At 47.8% G+C, this 19,383-nt stretch overlaps 1 protein-coding gene and 1 pseudogene across 4 annotated transcripts; one reads left to right on the forward strand and one right to left on the reverse strand.

Moving 5' to 3' along the window:
- Nucleotides 1-3,058: 3,058 nt before the first annotated feature.
- LOC136541628 (putative disease resistance protein RGA3) lies at nucleotides 3,059-16,811 on the forward strand. 4 transcript variants are annotated; one of them, XM_066533611.1, is made up of 8 exons: nucleotides 3,059-3,401; nucleotides 3,648-4,040; nucleotides 4,195-4,594; nucleotides 9,039-9,239; nucleotides 10,965-12,219; nucleotides 12,319-14,729; nucleotides 15,216-15,335; nucleotides 16,068-16,811. In XM_066533611.1, the coding sequence occupies exons 2-8, from the start codon at nucleotides 3,887-3,889 to the stop codon at nucleotides 16,444-16,446; spliced, it is 4,920 nt and encodes a 1,639-aa protein (XP_066389708.1). In that variant the 5' UTR covers nucleotides 3,059-3,401; nucleotides 3,648-3,886; the 3' UTR covers nucleotides 16,447-16,811. The 4 variants fall into 4 exon arrangements, 2 of the variants coding, with proteins under 2 accessions (XP_066389708.1, XP_066389709.1); XR_010780425.1 differs by lacking the exon at nucleotides 16,068-16,811 and having other exon boundaries at nucleotides 3,059-4,040; nucleotides 12,319-14,582; nucleotides 14,645-14,729; nucleotides 15,216-15,333; XR_010780426.1 differs by lacking the exon at nucleotides 16,068-16,811 and having other exon boundaries at nucleotides 3,059-4,040; nucleotides 12,319-14,582; nucleotides 14,645-14,729; nucleotides 15,222-15,331.
- Nucleotides 16,812-18,434: 1,623 nt separating this feature from the next.
- Nucleotides 18,435-19,351, reverse strand: LOC136545671 (RING-H2 finger protein ATL80-like; annotated as a pseudogene).
- Nucleotides 19,352-19,383: the final 32 nt, after the last annotated feature.

A 19,383-nucleotide genomic window follows, 5' to 3' on the forward strand; every position in this document is an offset into this window, starting at 1 on the left:
GTGCTTAGCTAATACGCACGCTGAGCCCACGGGAGTTAGAGCGAGCTAAGTAAAGTGTCCGTTCTTGGCTCCTGCTCCCTATTCGTGCTTCTCTTAGTGCGTTTATTTTCTAGAGCTTTACTTGAGAGCGTTTCGTTACCGGAGTCGTAGAGTTGTGCTCGTGGAGCGTTACCAAACGCGGCGTAACTATACAAGGGAAGGACTCCATGTTTATTAGCTAATGCGCACGCTAAGCCCACGGGAGTTAGAGAGAGCTAAGCCAAGCTTCCGTTTTTTTGCTCTGCTCCCTATTCGTGCTTCTCTTAGTGCGTTTATTTTCTAGAGCTTTACTTGCGCAATGGTTCAACGAGAGAGCGTTTTGTTACCAGAGTCGTGGAGCTGGCTCGTGGAACGTTACCAAACGCAACGTAAGCTATATATGGGAAGGACTCTATGCTTAGCTAATGCGCACGTTGAGCCCACGAGTAGGGAGCTAAGCAAAGCTTCCGTTTTTGGCTCCGCTCTCTATTCATGCTTCTCTCACTACCGAAAAAACAGTAGGTTTACAGGCCACTCGGCGAAGCCGAAGTAACACTCAGCAACAAAGAATCGACAAAGCTATTTTTACCGAGTGTTTTTTGTCGAGCACCTGGCAAAATACTCTACCAAGTGCTAAAACCGACCCTCGGTGAATACTTTTCGAAAAATATAAAAAAAACCAAGGCCACCCGCCCGCGGCTCCCCCCGCCGCCGCCACCCCGCCGCGCGCAGCCACGGCCGCGCACGCGTCCCGTGATGACGCTGTTAGCTCCGCGCACGCGTGCTCTGGGGCGGACGCGCCGGACCCGGACTCGAGCTCGACGGCGGCCCTGTCCCCACCTAGCTGTGCCGTGTAGACACGGCCGCCGGGGCGCGCGCGGCCCTCGAGGGCGAGCACTCGGAGACCGAAGCGGAGGAGCTGGCGCATCGGCGGCCGGCGTGCATGAAACGAAGCTCTGTATGCAGAACAAACGAAACAAACAATTCAGGCGTCTGAGGACAGAATCAAGCGCAAGAACCACGGAATCAGCGGCTGCGTCCATCGAATCCCGACGGGCGTCAGATTTTAGCTGCCTATCTCGCCCGAAATTACTGATTTGCATTCATAGCGCAGCGCAGGGGAGAGTTAAAAGAGGAAATGGACGAACATTAACCGACCAAACCAAACCAATCCAGAGACCCGCCGGACCAGCACTAAATCAGCCACGCAAGAAGAAGCGTGCGATGTTCCAAGAACGGGAGAGGCTGATGAATCAACGAGACTGGCAAAGAAGTTTGGGCGTTGCATTGAACTCACCTGGATTCAAGAACTCAAGAACTGGACTGAAAAAGGCCTCTCTCTCTCTCTCTCTCTCTCTCTCTCTCTCTCTCTCTCTCTCTCTCGCGCGCGCGCTAGCTCGCTCGAATTCAAATCGCCAGGCGGCAGTAGGAGAAGGGGCGGAGCGAATCAAATCTACCAGCACCAGCAGCTCAGATCCGCCCGCGGGGGGTAAAACGGGCAGGGGCCGCCCCGTCGAGGAGCCGGCGGAGCTGGCCAGTCTCGTTGAGCTGCCGCAACTCGTCCGCGCTGCCGACGAGGCGGCCGCCGATGTACAGCTGCGGGAGCGCGAAGGCGCGTCCTCGCGCGGCCAGCAGCGCCTGGAGCTCCCGGCGGAGCGTGTCGTGCTCTCTGGAAGAGATAAGGGAGAGAGAGAAACGGAGGTGACCGAGCCTGGGGGCATGTTACTTTATAACGCCAAGTTTGGCCCAGTGCGCTCCATCCGACGCTCGACAAACTGATCTATGGTGTCTAGGATTTTATGCACTTACAAACATATTAGTTATTTTTTATTTTATTTTTTTATATTTTTTTTTTCGAGTGTCGGATAATTACACTTGGCAAACATATTTATTTGTCGACTGTCTAGTTTTGCCGAATGTTTTTTTTTCTAGATTATCGAGTATCGAACTTTGCTGAGTGTTTTTTTTTGTCTCGTTTGCCGAGTGTTTTTTTCGTAGCACTCAACAAAGAGCTTGTTTGCCGAGTGCCCGAGGTAATGCACTCGACGAAGATAAAAACACTCGGTAAAGTGCCGATTTTCGATAGTGTCTTAGTGCGTTTATTTCCAGTAGCTTTACTTGCGTAATGGTTCAACGGGCGAGTGTTTCATTCGTTACCAGAGTCGTGGAGCTGTGCTCGTGGAGCGTTACCAAACGCGGCGTATAAACTATATAAGGGAAGGATGTATCGTATACATGTGTGGCACATCGAAAGATTTGCTAAGGAACATTTGGGAGGAGCTAAATGGTACAGAGCAAAGGGTGACGGTCTGAAGGATAGTCCACGTGAAGACAGAGAGGGCCAGCCAGGCGCGCGGCCTGGTGTTTGCTGCGTGCTCTGCTACTGTTATCCACGGGGAGTCGGGGAAATGTTTGTAGACGGTGCGTGCTGTGTACATTGTACGCACGCCGTCGTCGGGGTCTCGGCCGGGGAGAATGAGAATGATAAGGAGCGCCCCCTGATCGGTCTACGCTTGCATCGCTCGGTGAGAGAGACCTGTGGGCCCCAGCGGCCCCCACGCGCCGCGTGTGCCGTGCGACCACTCCACCTACCGGTCGCTGTCTCGCCCAGGCCCGTGCATATATTAGGGAGAGAGGCAGGCAGCGCTGCCGCTGCGCAACCAGTCCCACCACTCTCCTATTGCTGCAGCCGGGCCGGGAGATATGCCAGACTCGGGAGTAGGGATGAAAACGGATGAGATACGGACGGATATCGTCGATATTACATTTGTTTTCATATTTCTATCCAGATTTGGATTCGAATACGGATAGTGTCAACTATGTCGGATAGGATACGATTGGATATCGACATCATAAATATGTGATTTGAGTATTTGGATACGGATACGATATCGGATGTTGGATATCTGGACTCGGATACAGACAGATCTCAACCCCTCTAAACGGATTCGATTTCAAATACGGTCAGAAAATATCCGTACCGTTTTCGTCCCTACTCGGCAGCCGCGGAGGAGGAAAGCAACAAGCGGTAGGGCTCGCCTGTTCCTCCTGTCTGCTAGCTTCGTTTCGTTCGATTCTCGCGCAAATTCCTCGGCGTTTTCTCGGTGTTCATCATCTTGGTTGCGCTATTTTAATCGAATCCTGCCGGTGCCCGATTATTCTCTCGTTGTTTTGGAGCGTTTGTTGCGGACGACGGAGAGCCATCTGCTCCGATTCGAAGCGCTACTAGACTATTGCATATTTGCCTTTCCCCAATCTCTCTCCCAGTCTCCCTCTCTTCTGTATCTGTTTCTCGTTTGGGCCATTTCCTCTCCAGCCGCTTCTGATCTCTGAGTGCTTTGGCACGGGTTTGATTTCTTGGTTTCTTGCGGGCGTGTGCGTGTGTGAGTGCAACCTGTTTGTCATCTCCCTTGCTTTGTTTGCTTGCACGGGGAAGGGATGGATATATGATGGGTGGTCGATCTATTTGGTTCGGTGTGGCCTATTGTGGAGCACATACGCACAGATTTATCCATCCATCCATCCTTGCTTTGCTACACTGCTAAATCTTGGTCGTCATATTTATTATCTCTTTCTCACACGCTGTTCTCTTCTATGGTTTTCTTTTCTTGCTCCTCTTTGTCCTTTAGATCACCAGATCTCCCGCAAGACGCCGGAATCCAGGCAGATAGATACACGGTGCCGCCTGCCATGTCGTCGCCTCTCTCTGACTCGGACTGGTCGTCGGCCGGTCACCTGAGATCGAGCTAGTAGAGTCCAACGACGGACGGAGGTAGCTGCCAGTCACGCAGCAGCTTCCGCCTGCTGATCGACCGAGTGCGCCAAAGGAGCTGCGGCGGCCGGTCCGTGTTTTCTTTCCTTCGTTCTGATGGCGGCCGCCTCGTCCGCGCCCTTATTTGGGCTCGGCGACACGCAGATGCAGCCACAGGCCGGCTCCTCCTCTCTGCAGCAAAACTCCACAGCCGCTCCCGGCGCCGCGGCGCCGCCGCCCAAGAAGAAGAGGAACCAGCCAGGCAATCCAAGCAAGTCCTCTGGCCCTAGCTATATTACCACTTGATTATATATACAGATGGCCTTGTTATTTGTTGAACGATCGATCCGATCGACGAGATGATTATATTTCTTATTGTTGTCTAACCGTCGATCGACCGATCGTCGCCTTGCGCATACATACAGATCCTGACGCGGAGGTGATCGCGCTGTCGCCGCGGACGCTGCTGGCGACGAACCGGTTCGTGTGCGAGGTGTGCAACAAGGGGTTCCAGCGGGAGCAGAACCTGCAGCTGCACCGGCGCGGGCACAACCTGCCGTGGAAGCTGAAGCAGAAGAACCCGCTGCAGGCGCAGCGGCCGCGTGTGTACCTGTGCCCGGAGCCGACGTGCGTGCACCACAACCCGTCCCGGGCGCTGGGCGACCTCACGGGGATCAAGAAGCACTACTGCCGCAAGCACGGCGAGAAGAAGTGGAAGTGCGACAAGTGCAACAAGCGCTACGCCGTGCAGTCCGACTGGAAGGCGCACTCCAAGACCTGCGGCACCCGCGAGTACCGCTGCGACTGCGGCACCCTCTTCTCCAGGTCCGTTGTTCCTTGTTTCCTCTTTTTCCTCCGGCCGGCCGCTCCGTTCCCGACCGCCGGTGCCGGCCCGGCCGTCATGAGCTGCTTGGAATTGGATCGATTCTCTATAGCTTTTTGCTTGCCTTTTCTGTCCTCCATTTCTTTACGGATTCTTTTTTGCGTGCATGATTGTGCCATGATGAGAGGCGGTCGATGATGTGATGCGTTAGGGTTTGGGCTTTCAGTAGCAAAGATGCTGTGGTGTGTGTAGCTTGCTGGTTTAGTGCTTGTTTAGTTCCAAAAAAGTTTTTCAAAAAGTGATACAGTAGCTATCACATCGAATCTTGCGATACGTGCATAGAGTATTAAATATAGACGAAAAAAAACTAATTGCACAGTTTGGTTGAAAATTACAAGACGAAAGTTTTGAGCCTAATTAGTTCATAATTAAACACTAATTACTAAATAAAAATGAAAATACTATGATAACTAAATTCCAAAATTTGCGAAGTAAACACAGCCTAAGGATTCTTCGCGGGGCTAGCTGCTGGAGAGAGAGAGACTGAGGGGGTGTTTGGTTTTCTGGACTAAATTTTAGTCCATGTTACATCAAACGTTCGGATGCTATTTAGGAGAATTAAATATAAGTTAATTATAAAACTAATTACACAGATGGAGACTAATTTACGAGACGAATTTATTAAGCCTAATTAATCCGCCATTAGCACATATTTACTGTAGCACAACATTGTCAAATTATGGACTAATTAGGTTTAAAAAATTCGTCTCGCAAATTAGCCACAATCTATGTAATTAGTTATTTTTTTTGTCTATATTTAATACTTTATGCATGTATCAAACATTCGATGAGACATGGACTAAAATTTTTGTATTGGAACCCAACACCCTCTGAGAGCTAGAAAGCGAGGTTCAGGAGGACTGGAGGAGGAGGAGCTGCTCCCACGTGAGCTTGTCTTGTCGGGAGGGGACTGGAGATATGCGCGCAGCACTCTTCCTGACATGGTCATTTGACGGCAGTTTCTCTTTTCACCTCGTAACCCACGGCCCGCGACTGCAAACTCACACTCTCTCTCCGCAAGTTTGCATCCCCACCTGTTCACGAGATGCATCATGCATGCATGGCGACTTGCCAGAACTGGGCGCGCACGCGCTCTGCCGCGGACCGCGGTGCCGGCTGGCTCCGCCCCGTACGTCCGGCGGCTCCGACCTGTATTTTCTGTACTACAGCTGGTGTGCATCTGTCGTACGTACAGTACGCGTACGTTTCTTGGTATGTGCTGTAGTGTAGTGCATAGTTGCATCAGAGTCACTGGCTGATTTCTCTGTCGTTATCGGGAAAATCTTGTGCTGATTTCTTGATTCGTTTCTGTGAAAATCAAGGATGATGTTAGTTTGCACGGCAGTCAAATGTTATGCTGGCAGGGTTTTGTGCTCATTCTACCTACAGCATTGCTCCAGTAATTATTTATATTACTCCATTCAGTACATTTAAGACTATACAGATAGCATTTTGGTTCACTAATTAAATGTGGTAGCACAGTACATATAGTACATTATTAAAAATTACTGCTCCTTAAATAAGTACTTCCTGCCACTTGAAAAATTGTCACTCCATAAATAAGTAGACTTCCTGCTAGAAAAAATGGGGTAGATGGTTTATTCGCTCATGATTTTGTTTGCAATCTTTAATTAAAAAAGGTTGTGCTGACAAATTGCTGGTTACTACTAACTCTGGTAAAAAAAAATCTGACACACTTGACTTAATGCATATCTTTGACAGCTATTTTTTCCTAGAAAATATTTTTAAAATCCTTCAAATTTAAGAGACTTTACAAGTTTTTTAAATATGAATATACATAATAGTTTACATCACTACTACAAAATTCAATTTGCGCAGCGTCGTCCCGAAGGTCTCCGTGGCGGGCTCCTATTTTTGTCCGTCACGGTAAATCCCACAATTTACCGCGGCGGGCACTTTTTATTTTCCGCAGCGAGCATTTTTGCCCGCCACGGTAAAACGATTTACCGTGGCGGGCATATTAAGATGCCCGCCACAGAAAATACCCTATTAACCGTGACGGCCGTCTTAAGGTGCCCGCCACGGTAAATCGATTTTCCGTGGCGGACACATTATAAGGCCCGCCACGGAAAAGGCCACGGCCCAATAGGCACACCAGCGAGGCCCGTATCCAATTCTGATTTATCGGGCTTATATATACGGGGGTTTTAGGGTTTTCACTCCACCACTCCTCCCTCAACCGGCAACCACTCTCTCCCTCTCCTCCGATCCTCTCCTCCCTCAACCGGCGGTAGCCACCACTCCTCTCGGTCCTCTCGCACGAGGCACGGCGTCCATCTTCCTCCCTTCCTCTCCTCCTCGTCCTCCCTCAACCGACGGCCCTCCTCCTCCCTCTCCTCCTCCCTCAACAGGCGGTGGACGGCGGCTCGAGGCACGTGGTGGCGCGGCGTCGCGGCCGTGGATCCAGGCGAGGGCGCCGGTGTGGACGGACGTGGATCCAGGCGTGGATCGAGGGCGCCGGCCGCGGATCCAGGCGTGGACGGCCGCGGGTCCGGCAGTGGCGCGGCCGGGGAGGCCGGATCTGCCGTGAGCCCCTCCTTCCCCTTCTCCACCAGGCAGATCCAGGCGACGGCGGCCCTGGCGGAGGCCTCGGCGGCGGATCCGGCGGTGGCGCGGCCGGGGAGGCCGGATCCGCCGCGAGCCCCTCCTTCCCCTTCTCTGCTGGGCAGATCCAGGCGACGCCGGCCCTGTCGGAGGTCTCGGCGGCGGATCCGGCGGTGGCGCGGCCGGGGAGGCCGGATCCGCCGCAAGCTCCTTCTTCCCCTTCTCCACCGGGCAGATCCAGGTGCCGGCGGGCAGATCCAGGCGGGGGCGGCCCCGGTGGAGGCCCCGGCGGCGGATCCGGCGGTGGCGTGGCCTGGGAGGCCTGATCTGCCGCGAGCGCCTCCTTCCTCTTCTACATCGGGCGGATCCAGGCGGGGGCGGTTCGGGCGGAGGCGCCGACGGCGGATCTGATGGTGGCGCGACCGGGCTGGAGCTGCGGCGGATCGACGTCGACGGCGAGATCTAGGTCCAGTGCGGCCCAGATCCAAGCCCGTGTGGGCTTTTCTTCTTTTTTTTGTTTTTTCCAAATGATTTACCGTGGCGGGCTTCCTTTGGTGCCCGCTGCGGTAAATCGATTAACCGCGGCGGGCAAAGCAGCCCGCCGCAGGAAGGCCACGATTTACTGTGACTTCCCGGCAGCGGCGGACCGGTTTGCCCGCCGCGGGAAACCAAAAACGGCCGCCGCGGATAAACATTTTGTAGTAGTGCATGTTTTCAAATTAAATAATGTCATATATAGATATTGGTGTTTGTATTTTTTGATTGTGGATTGAATATTGGCCTAAAAGATACATTTTTTAGGCCAGACAGAGTATGTACTCTTTAATCCGGAACTTCTATAATGCCCTAATACACTTTAGTCTGAAACTACCTTTGTCTTGAAATATAATGTACCTTAAGAGTTCTAGGACATATTATGCGGAAAGCAAAGCAAATGATGCATGTAAGGCTCCCTTAATCAGGAAGATATTGTGGTTGCCATATTTAGGTTGGTGATAGATGTTAATTGTGGGTATGCATATGAATATAATGTTGTCCTTTTGAATTGAGTTTGGGGTTACTTCACCTATATATAATTTCTTATAGTTTGGGGCAAAATTTGAATGCTTGGATATCTTATATTTTAGGACGAATGAAGTACTTGTTGCTTTAGAATCATGCATATGGAATTAAGATAATATTAATGTCTTGTTTTTCTTTTTGCATAATCTTCCCATATACTCCTTTTGTGTCTTAAAGTACAAGGTATCCTAGAAATTTTAAATCAAATGCTGGTATGTAACCCTACCTTAACTATGGAGAGATATTTGTGTTGGTGATAGACATCAATGGTAGGTATGCATGTGAGTGATACCTTTTGAAACTGAGCTTGAGGGTTATATTCATCGAGAACCTCTTATAGTTGGGGACAAATTTTGAATGCTTATATAGCTTATATTTCAGGATGGAGGTCATACCTACGTATTGGCAATTACTTAAGCAATTAATATAACATGGACAAGTATTTTTTGAACCGCGTCCACGTAATACTGCCACTTGCCTACAGAAAAACAACATATATATTTGCAAACCCAGATAAACAGCCTAAAACAACATCTAATTTTGATTTGAACGAGCGCCTATCTTGGCATTTGATTTTATATTGGTTGTTATGTTCTATTATTTATTCATAAACGACTTGTATATTTTTATGAAATCTAGCTAAGATATCATTGCAAAGTTTGATAAGCTAAACCTGTATGTACTCTACTCTTAATTATTCTATGTATATTCGTTGTAATTTCTTTAGATTTTAACTCTTTCATGTATGCATGCATGCAGGAGGGACAGCTTCATCACACACCGCGCCTTCTGCGACGCGCTGGCTCATGAGAGCGCGCAGATGCCGCCCCTGGGCGCCGGCCCAGGCAGCTTGAGCCTCGGGCTCTCCGGCACAGTCACCCAGATGCATGGCTTTGCAGACCAAGCAGAGGTTCTGAGCGGGGGAGGTTCCACTCCTCCCCCGCTCCCTCTTGCTGCTCGGTGAGCATCCCCGCGCCCCAACGATCCTCCCCATCTCCTTAATCGCGTGGCCAGCAGAGGTTCTAGGCGGCCGGTTCTCAGCCGGCGCCTTCCGCGCCGCCCGCCCCACCAGCGCTTCCATCCCTCCCGTAGCGCAGCCTCCATCCCTCCCGCCGCGCAGATTCCCGGCAGTGGGGAACCCGTGCCTACCTAGGGATTGGGGAGGGGAGGCCATCGCGGCGTTGGATCGGGCGCGAGGGCCTTGATCCTGGCGGGATCGGCGCCGGCGCGGGGTCGGGGATTGCGAGGTTCAGCGGATTTCCGGGCTCGCTGCGGGAGTGGGGGAGACGAAGGGGAAGGTTACGAAGCGGTAGGACATTCGCCACTCGCCAGGCGCCGGGGGCGGGATTCGATTTTTACTGCACGCGGTATCGCAAGGGAGTGGCGGACCGACGATTGTCGCACGAAACGGTCTTAGTTTCTTTCTTTTTGTGTAGGAGATTCCTAAAGTTGACAAGTAATTCCTCGCGAACTATTTTCCGTCGCCAGACGCGGTTCGGCCGTCCCTTCGCCGGTCTGCCGCCGCTTAGTTCCTTGTAGCGAAATGGCCGGCTCCGGCTCCACTGGTCGTCATCCGGTCCCACTCCTCTGCTTCCGCCGATGCTCGCGCCGCCAAGGTTGTGTGTGCCGCCGCCGCGTAAGCTCAGGCCGTCCAGGTTGTTGCCGGCCATGGGCCATGGCCATGGGGTGCCGACGCAAGGCACCTTCGTCGTCGGTCAGGGGGTGAGCTGTGCCCAGGCGAGCTCCGATCAGGGGGAAGGCCAAAGGGGACGGATTTAGCGGCCAGGCAGTGCCGGCCAAATGCAGCCCAGGCGACCACGTCTTGGGCAACACATGTTCCTGACCGTGATGCAGCAGATGGGATGGCATCTTAACGGTCAGTAAAGAAGAAAAACGAAACATTGTGAAGGCCACATGTTCCTAGACGTGTTGCAGCCGATGTTCTAGCCTTCTAGGTATGGAAATTGATTTCTATTTCTCGTGCTAGATGTGATGCACTGTGAAGACGACATGCAATGCAAATTGGCTTCAGTTTCATTGGCTAGAAACTAGAAATTGCTTGAAACTCCTCCAGCCGCGTAAGCCTCGCCCATGCACGCTATGCATTCGGTAAAATGCCACAAGGACCTGGGTGCTCTGCAACCCCTTGATCTGCTATGCCTCCTATGGACACTGAATTGTACAATTTTGTGAACATATAGTGCTGTGATTAGGGAAAAAAGATATATCAAATCACAAGAACCGGTGTGTAAAGGAAAAGCTGCGACTTGGAAGCAAACAGATGACATAAACCAAGGAGAAAAATATGAAACACTTCTGCATACTGCATATATCAAATCACCAGCCATATAGCATCCTAAGGGCATAATAGACTATTCCCACAAAAACCTGGAGCTAAGATGCGAGCCAAACAGGTAGAGTTGCTCCGTGGTGGAGCTGCTGTGGAGCTACATTTAATGGAGCAGAGCAGTTCTAGATAGACCCTAACAATCGGGTGGGCTGCTGCAGCTGTTTTTTTTTCATCCCTTTTTTTCCTTTTTTTTTTGCTTCCTCTGTTTATTTATTGTTTTTCTTCCTTCTATCTATATTAATATAATCATGACAAAGTTCTTGCTGTCCTTTTGAAAAAATAAATGCCCTGATTAACAACCGGGTTACTTTCCTAATCTTCATTCATTGTCGCAGTAAATCAGGCCGTGGGGAAGGAGCACCTGCTCCACCTGTTGGTGACGCCGAGCGATCTCCAAAAGCTGAACCAGCTGGTGACCCGCAAGTTGAAGTGTGTGCAGGCTCAATCAGGCAGCTCTTCCAGAGGCTTGTTCATGTTCGAACCACCATCTCATCCTTTGGTGGAAAGCTACCGTCCGATGCTTGGTTCAATCATGTCAAACATTTGACCTCAGATGCAGAAGAATCTCTGGAACATCTGCACTACAAGATGATCCTGGCCAAGCTTGGGGTTGGGACACACCTCAAGAAGGTAATGCCCAATGTGCCAAGGACTTGTTCCAAAACAACAGCTATAAGCTTCATGCACTTACTAGCTTCACAGGAACTTGTCATCTTACCAATTACTGAAAAATTGGAGGGCCTTCGACTTGGAAGCCCTGGATTGTCTGGTGCAGTTCTTGGGAACTACAGTGATATGTTGTCACTTAGTTCTTCAGTCATGCGGTGCATCCTTTTGTGTCGTGGCATTTTAGGCGTTATTAACATAGTTAACATGGAGGGTAAGAAGGAGAGCCTAGAACTTCCTGTGTTTGCTTTTGATGATCTGACATATGCTGGTCAGAACAAGGGAATTGGGGTGAATGCACATAGTGTACCAGCACGCATGACTGACCCTATATATTTGTCGTCTATGTTTATCAGAAGTCTTTTGTGTTTGGATCTCTCAAGCTGCAGTGGCCTTACACAGCTGCCTCCTTCCATTGGCAACCTTTCTAATCTGGCTGCATTGAAACTTTCTCACTGTTATTCCCTTCACACATTGACAATGTCAATAGGAAGCCTGAAGAACTTGCAAATTCTTATTCTTTCCTGCTGCCATGAACTAAGGAATTTACCAGTGTCACTTTGTGAGCTTTCCAAGCTAAGATTGCTGGATTTGGCAGGCTGTTCCAGCCTTGAAAACTTACCTGCTTCTCTCGTAAATCTTGGCAATTTAGAGAATCTGAACCTATCATATTGCAAGGGATTGAAGGAGCTTCCACAACCATTTAGTAACCTCCAGGAACTGAAGTACTTGAATTTATCAGGCAGCCATCGAGTTGACTTGGATGTTGAGTGCCTATGTACACTTGCAAACTTGAAATCCCTAACCTTGTCGCCTCTTACCAGTATTCAAGGCTTTCCTGATTCCTTCAAAGATCTGGCGAATCGCCTAGATAGTTTAAGATGGTGGAAGAAGAACCAGATCCATCACCAGTGTGGCCCAAAGGTTACTAAGCTCTTTTACTCATGTAATTAGTTCTGTTTGAGAATGATTTAATTTGTGAATAATATTGATACTCAAATTTCCTATCCTTTTTGTCCACAGGCTACTTCTTTGCATTCATATAGGTGTTATGAGCAAAGTATTATTGACATGTTACTTTCTGATGAGTCTCACAATAGCGACCAGATAGTCACTTATGCTTGCATAGTTGGTGAAAGTGGCATGGGAAAGACTGAGCTAGTCCATCGAATTTACAATAACCGAATGATTTTGGATACCTTCGATTTGAGAATATGGCTGCATATGTGTGATAAAAAGAGGCTATTAGGTAAGATAGTAGAGCTCACTACTTGTGCATCTTGCGGTGATGCCTCAATCAGTGTTCTTGAAGAAATTGTAATAGAAGAACTTACTAGCAAGAGGTTATTACTTGTACTAGACGATTCTGAAATCAAGAGCCAATATTTCCGGGGTTATCTACAGAAGCTACTTAATGTTTGTGCAAAAGGAAGCGCTGTCATTGTAACTACCAAGAGCAAGGAAGTTGCTAACCAGATTGGAGCAATGCAAACCTTTTACTTGAGTCCTCTATCCAAAGAAGAATGCTTTATGATTTTCAAGGAACACGTGCTTGAAGATTTAGTTATGAATAACTACTGTCAGTTAGAAAGCATTGGCTGGAAGTTTGTGGAGAAATGTGGTGGCAATCCAATGTGCATTAAAGCCCTAAGTGGGTTGTTATGTCATTCTGAAGTTGGATTGTCTGAAATTGATATGATCGTTGATGGTATCTTACCAGCATTAAGATTATGCTACGATCTTTTGCCATCACACCTTCAGCAGTGCTTCAAATTTTGTTCCCTATTCCCCAAAGATTATATTTTCGTGAAGCATCACATGATCCGGTTATGGATAGCTGAAGGCTTTGTCTTCTGTGAAGAAGGTACTAAGCCAGAAGATACTGCCCTGCATTATTTTGACCAACTATTCTGCAGATCATTTTTCCAGCGTTCTCCATTTCATAATGATCATAAAGATAGCTTTGTTATGCATGAGCTATTTCATGATCTGGCACACTCTGTTTCCAAGAATGAGTGCTTCAGATGTGAGGAACCATTCGGCAGCTTAGCTGAAAATGTTCCCCACCTATCCCTTGTTCTTTCAGATTTTAAGACAGCTGCACTTTCTAATGAAGTAAGGAATCTGCAGTCTTTTCTGGTTATCAGAAGATGTTTCCCAGTGGTGAGAATTTTTACTTTGGATGATGTTTTCGTGAAACATAGATTCTTAAGGGCACTAAATTTGAGCTATACAGACATACTAGAGCTGCCAATTTCTATTGGGAACATGAAGCACCTGCGGCTCTTGGCTCTCAACAACACCAAGATCAAAAGCCTTCCTATTGAAATAGGACAGGTAAACAGTCTTCAGACATTGGAACTGAAGGATTGTTGCCACCTCATTGACTTACCAGGAAGCACAAGTAATTTGGCAAAGCTGCGACACCTTGATGTGCAGAAAGAATCGGGCAACGTTAATGTTGGCATGCCTCATGGTATAGGACATCTGACAGATCTCCAAACACTCACGACGTTCAACATTGGGAATGATTTGTTGCATTGCTCGATTTCAGAGTTGAAGAATCTGAATGGACTAAGGGGACATGTTCATGTAACTGGGCTTGAGAATATTAAGACAGCCAATGATGCCGGAGAAGCAAATATGATGGGTAAGCACTTGCTAGAGGCTTTGACATTGGAGTGGTCTTACCAGGAAGAAGACATGGACGATGACATGGGCAAAGAAATTACTAATGAGATTCTTCAAAATCTTCAACCTAACAGCAACATTATGGAGCTTGCCATTCGAAATTATGCTGGAAATCTGTTTCCTGTCTGGATGCAGGACAATTACCTTTGCAAGCTCATCTCAGTTACACTTGATAACTGCCATGGCTGTAGTGAGCTCCCTTACCTTGGTGATCTGCCATCTCTTAAATCTCTTTTCATACAGAGAATCAATGCTGTTGAAAGATTTGCAATCGAGACTAGTTCTTTGGCCACTGAAGAAAAACATCCCATTGCATTTCCATCACTGGAGGTGTTGAATATATGCGAGATGTATGATTTGCAGTTCTGGGTTAGCACGAGAGTGGAGGATTTTCCACGACTCTTCCGTCTTTCTATCAGTAGATGCCCAAAACTCACCAACTTGCCTCGCCTTATTTCCCTAGTGCATGTGTCATTTCATTATGGTGTTGAACTGCCGACCTTCTCAGAACTTCCATCACTGGAGTCACTAAAGATAGAAGGCTTCCAGAAGATTAGATCTATTAGTTTCCCACATCAATTGACAACCTTGAAGAGGTTGGAAATTATTGACTGCAAAGAGCTGTTATCAATATATGCTTATTCCTTGTCTATTTCAGATTTAAAAGTTGTCAGGTGCTTGAAACTTGATTTGGTTGGAAGTTCAATGGAAGACCATATCGGCCAGAAAGTGGTTAGTGGAAGGTATACGAATGTACTGTGTAGTTCTTTTTGCTTTTATTACTTCCTTTGATCACAACTTTAAGTGCATCTAGGTTTCTCCTAATTCTATATGAAATCATTTTTTGTTTCACATGAATCTAGTAATGACAATCTTGTGAAGTGAATCTATATAAAATTTTATATATTGATAGTCAAAGTTATAAAAGTTCAACTTAGGACAAACCTAGATGGACTTAGCATACTGCCAGCCCACGTTATAGAAATGGCCATGATATTCTTGTGCTAGTGTTAGTACAGATAATTAAGAGATCACAGTAGGAGGAATAAATTAAGAAATAAATTAAAGATCGTTAAAATTGCATTTGTGGTTTTAAAAAAATTGTGTGCCAGATTTTGAAATGGAAGCAATATCGTTATCACTGTATTTTTCCCTTGAACATGCAGATCACTATATTCTAAAATCTTCTAGGAATACTTATTTGTTACTAAACGTTTCCTTGTACACAGGAATAGCCTGACAAGGAGGCATATGGTGCTAAAAATTTTGACATATACAGATCTCTTGGATGATGGTAGCAAGTGGGAAAAGTTTGGAGAAAAGAATATATTTGGCTACATATTTGCAAGGTGAGAACATAATGTGGGCATGTAGAGAAACTACTGTAGACTGTTAACATCAGTTTCATCTTTTGAGGAGTTGTGTTTTTGACTGTTTTCGCTCCCATTGCTGTAGGATATAAATATTATAAAATATTGGGTTCCTAACCTTTGTTAATGTACCCAGGGAAAAATTTATCGGCCGAAATCTCGTGATATTTCCGATATATCATTTTTATCCGTAGGTGCCGATAAGAAAATATCTATCTTTTTTGTACAAATTTTGTTTAAATTTATTTAAATTTACTTAAATTCAAATTAAATTTTATTTGAATTTGGTCCGATATTTCTGATATATCCTCTTTATCTGTGACCCCCGATAAATTTTAATTTCCGAAAATGAAAACCTTGAATGTACCTTACCAATTGTAAATCAGGCACTTCTTATTTATAAGCATAAATTGTGTTTTACTCAAGCATTTTAAAGATTTTATAATTGAACCAGTAATCAAGCATTTTAATAAGGAATTATAATTAGGCGCTTCTTATTTATAAGCATAAATTGTGTTTTACTAATTGTAAAATACGAAGTACACCCAGCAAAATATGAACTACTGGTCCTAGATTACCAACAGGTAAATCAGGCATGTCTTAATTTGTATTACCATCCAAATAGGTAAATATTTCTGTCTACGATTCTATGACCTCTGAGGAAATCTGATGATATTTTCAGTTATCTTATCTTATAATGTAATTTTTCAGGTCATACTACACATGCATTTGGAGAAACTCGACAGGATGCAGTGCAACAAAGATTTTGCAGCCGGACAATAATGATCCCAACACATTGTTTGTCATGTACATCTCTGAGCACAACCATGGATTCCCCAATGAACCACACCTTGACGTGCCTAGTCAACTTGGAACAGGTCGTAAACGAAATGAATATGATGTGTCCAGTGATGAAAACACATCTAAAAAACAACGGCACGACTCTTTTGTCAGCGCTTCTTCTACCGTGCCGCGTCCGGCAGCGGGGGAGGCGACGCCATCAAGCGCTGACGAGACAAAGGCAAAGAAGATGGGCCGGCCCAGGAAGCCAAACCCACGCGTCTTCGGGCCGGAATGGAGCAACGCGTGATCCATCAAGGAGCGATGCCGTCTGAAGCCAGCCTACCGCCGGCTGTCCGCGTGTATTGTTGTTGAGAGAGGCCTCCTATTGTGATGAACTATATCTCTGAATACTAGAACAGACCTTGTCTAATTCCTGCTATTTCTTCAACCAAATCCAATTCCCAAGCCTCACGCTAACATCTTCCGAGTGAGTTGTCTTTAATTATTAGTTGGTATAGTGCCCATGCTATATGCCAAGGTCCAACTATTTCTCATGTAATACATGGTATACATATTTGACCTTTGTTTATCATAAGTTAGTAGGTTTCCAGTAGGCAGTAGACTGTTGTGGAACAATATACTATTGTGAAATTAAAGCTAAGATTTTTTTTCTTTGAAACGAATCCGACTGCTAATTATATTAAAAAGTAGATGAAGCCCAGACTAGCAAAATAAAAAATGGTACAACTATGGTCGGTTGGATTGGGACATTGACATGCACTGAACTCAACTCAAGAGAAGAAGAAAAATAACTTTGCCCGATCGGAATGGGACATCGACACGAGGCACATAGGCCGAAAATGCTCGACTGCCTTCGAACCACAAGCGGATCACCACACTGCACCGCCAACAACCAGACGACAGAGTCGTCAGGACGAAAACACCGTCGTCACCGCTTGTGCCATCGTTGCCGACACTGTCCCACACCGAGGTAGCCCGCCACCGAGCAAAGCTAACTGTCGTAGTTCGCTGCAAGCCATAGCTGCATCTAGCGCTCGCCAAGCCGACTCCATCTACTAAGATCCAAGCGTGCACACCGTAGCTTCCAGGACCTAGCTACCTCATTGAAGGTAGAAGTGCCACACACGTCCTTTAGCTGCCAGTCAGAATGCCTCCTTGCGCCGGAAACAACCGCCGCCGAGAGGGACTGCCCGCCGCCACACCACCTCGGCAACACAAGTCTGCTGGCCACCACCCCCCACGTCGGCCTCATCATCAACTCTGTGGGCGCCTCCCACACTGATGAAGGAAAATTAGCAATACTAGAGTACAGTTACAGTTTTTTTCCCCCCTAAATCAATCCATTTTATTTACGTCTAACAAAGTCTAAATGAAAAGTTACCGATCAAAGCTTCGGTATATCATCTTGGAGGCCAAAGAGTATTTGCAGACGCTAGTGGAATGGAAATTCCACGAGGTAAAGAGAGAGTGCAACAAGGTGGCTCATGAGCTAGGTCATTTAGCTTGGCAAAATGTTCATACTTAACTTGTCTGAGGCAGGCACCTGCGTGTGTCACTGACCTCTTAAATGATGATCGTAATATTTTGCCCAGTTAAATAAAGCTCTCTTTACCCGCAAAAAAAAGTCTAAATGAAAAGTTATCAATATATTTATAATATTAAATAAGCATCATTAGAATTGTATTCTTTTTTTTTTACCTTAGGTGGGGTCATTATTCGGCTACCGAGCTCTGCTTGCCACTCAAGCGAAGTCTTCGTCAGGAGGGTTTTACCTATGTGCTATTATAAAAGTTTGTAATTATTCATAAGCCATTAAAAAGTTTGAGCGGTCATAAGTGCCACTGGTCGGAACTCTTTTGCCCTCCACGCCATTCCGTCGACTATTGCTGCTAACGGTGTCAAATGGAGCTGCATAAAGATAGAAATGCCCTCAGGTTAGAGAAGCTAAATGAAGTTGCATTTGCCTCCTGTGCCACTCATCATCACATAGCTGTTTGCATGTCACCATGAAATAACTTAATAAACACAAACTAAGTAAATAACTTAGCCTAGAAATTCATAGTCATATAATAATACTCCAACATCAGAAAGAGTATTCAAAAGGGGTGTGAAAAAAAAGAAGGTGAAACTGCAAGCGCGTGGCAAGGTACCCAAGCCGCCACCACGAACCGTCCTAGCTGAGCAATCACGCCCATGAGGCTGATGTCGCCGCCGCCATAGACCAGGTTGATGCCCCTCCGCACCTGCACGTTGCAGTCACAACAAGGGAAAAGGCACGGACATGACGGTCAGCAGCAACCAAGCAAGAACTAAAAGAAAAAAAATCCAAGAGAACGACGGTGGCAGTGCTCTACTAGGCTACTAGCGCATGGCGGGCGCGATGAGCTCCCTGGGCAACGTCGTCAACGTGCTTGCTTGTATCCAATGAATTAATGACATTATTATGTTGCATGTATCGGATCGGATCCAAGACGTCGATCATCGTTGCTTCTTGACCCCTTGGCCATATTTTCCATCAGTGGATCGATTTAGATGACAAGCTCGTTCCATCGATCGGCCAAGGTGGAAGCAAGCCCGCAGCAGCAGCAGGCTTTGGTGCTGCCTTGGCGTCCTGCAGGTCGAGTGGAAGCCGTGGGCGCAGCGCGGCAGCACACGCAGCTGGTCTCCCTCCACGAACGCCGTCGGGCAGATGGCGCACTTCTCCTTGTCGGCGTTTGTTCTCCTTCCTTTTAGGGAAGCGACGGAGACGGAGATGGTGGGTAGCGCCTCGATGGCCGCCTTTCTACAGTCCCCTGGGCGGCTGGGCGGACGACCTGCTGCCAGAGCTGTTGCCGCCGCCAGCGGCCGCCACTGACACAGAGGCTCCTCCTCTGCGGAAGGTGCACCGAGCGACGAGCGCAAGGGCGACCACGCCGTCACGTAGATGAGGGCGCAGAGGAGGGACGCCAGGATGACCACCGTATCGGAGTCCACGGAGATGGCTTGCTTCGGGGTGCACGTCGTCAAGGTGGTCCTGGCGGCCGTGGGGTCGGAGCTGGGCCGCGCCGACGCGGCGCAACTCGTCGCCGGCCAGGAGTGGCGCATGTACTAGGACTTCGCGGAGGCCATTGAGGAGTGCGGGAGGGCGTCCCAGATGCCATCTGGCAGATGGAGCCAGGAGTGCAGCGTGTTTGTGGCGGAGCCGGGATCAGAGGCCGTGACAGTGGCAGAGAGAGAGCTGGCG

This window comes from Miscanthus floridulus, chromosome 3 (genome assembly GCF_019320115.1).
Source record: "Miscanthus floridulus cultivar M001 chromosome 3, ASM1932011v1, whole genome shotgun sequence".
In the NCBI taxonomy this organism is placed as follows: Eukaryota; Viridiplantae; Streptophyta; class Magnoliopsida; order Poales; family Poaceae; genus Miscanthus; species Miscanthus floridulus.

Coding starts and splice junctions, on each gene's coding strand:
- LOC136541628 (XM_066533611.1), top strand. CDS start 3,887: ATGGCGGCCGCCTCGTCCGCGCCCTTATTTGGGCTCGGCGACACGCAG. Junction 9,240..10,964: donor CCGCTCCCTCTTGCTGCTCG/GTGAGCATCCCC, acceptor TCATTGTCGCAG/TAAATCAGGCCGTGGGGAAG. Junction 12,220..12,318: donor ATCACCAGTGTGGCCCAAAG/GTTACTAAGCTC, acceptor TTTTGTCCACAG/GCTACTTCTTTGCATTCATA.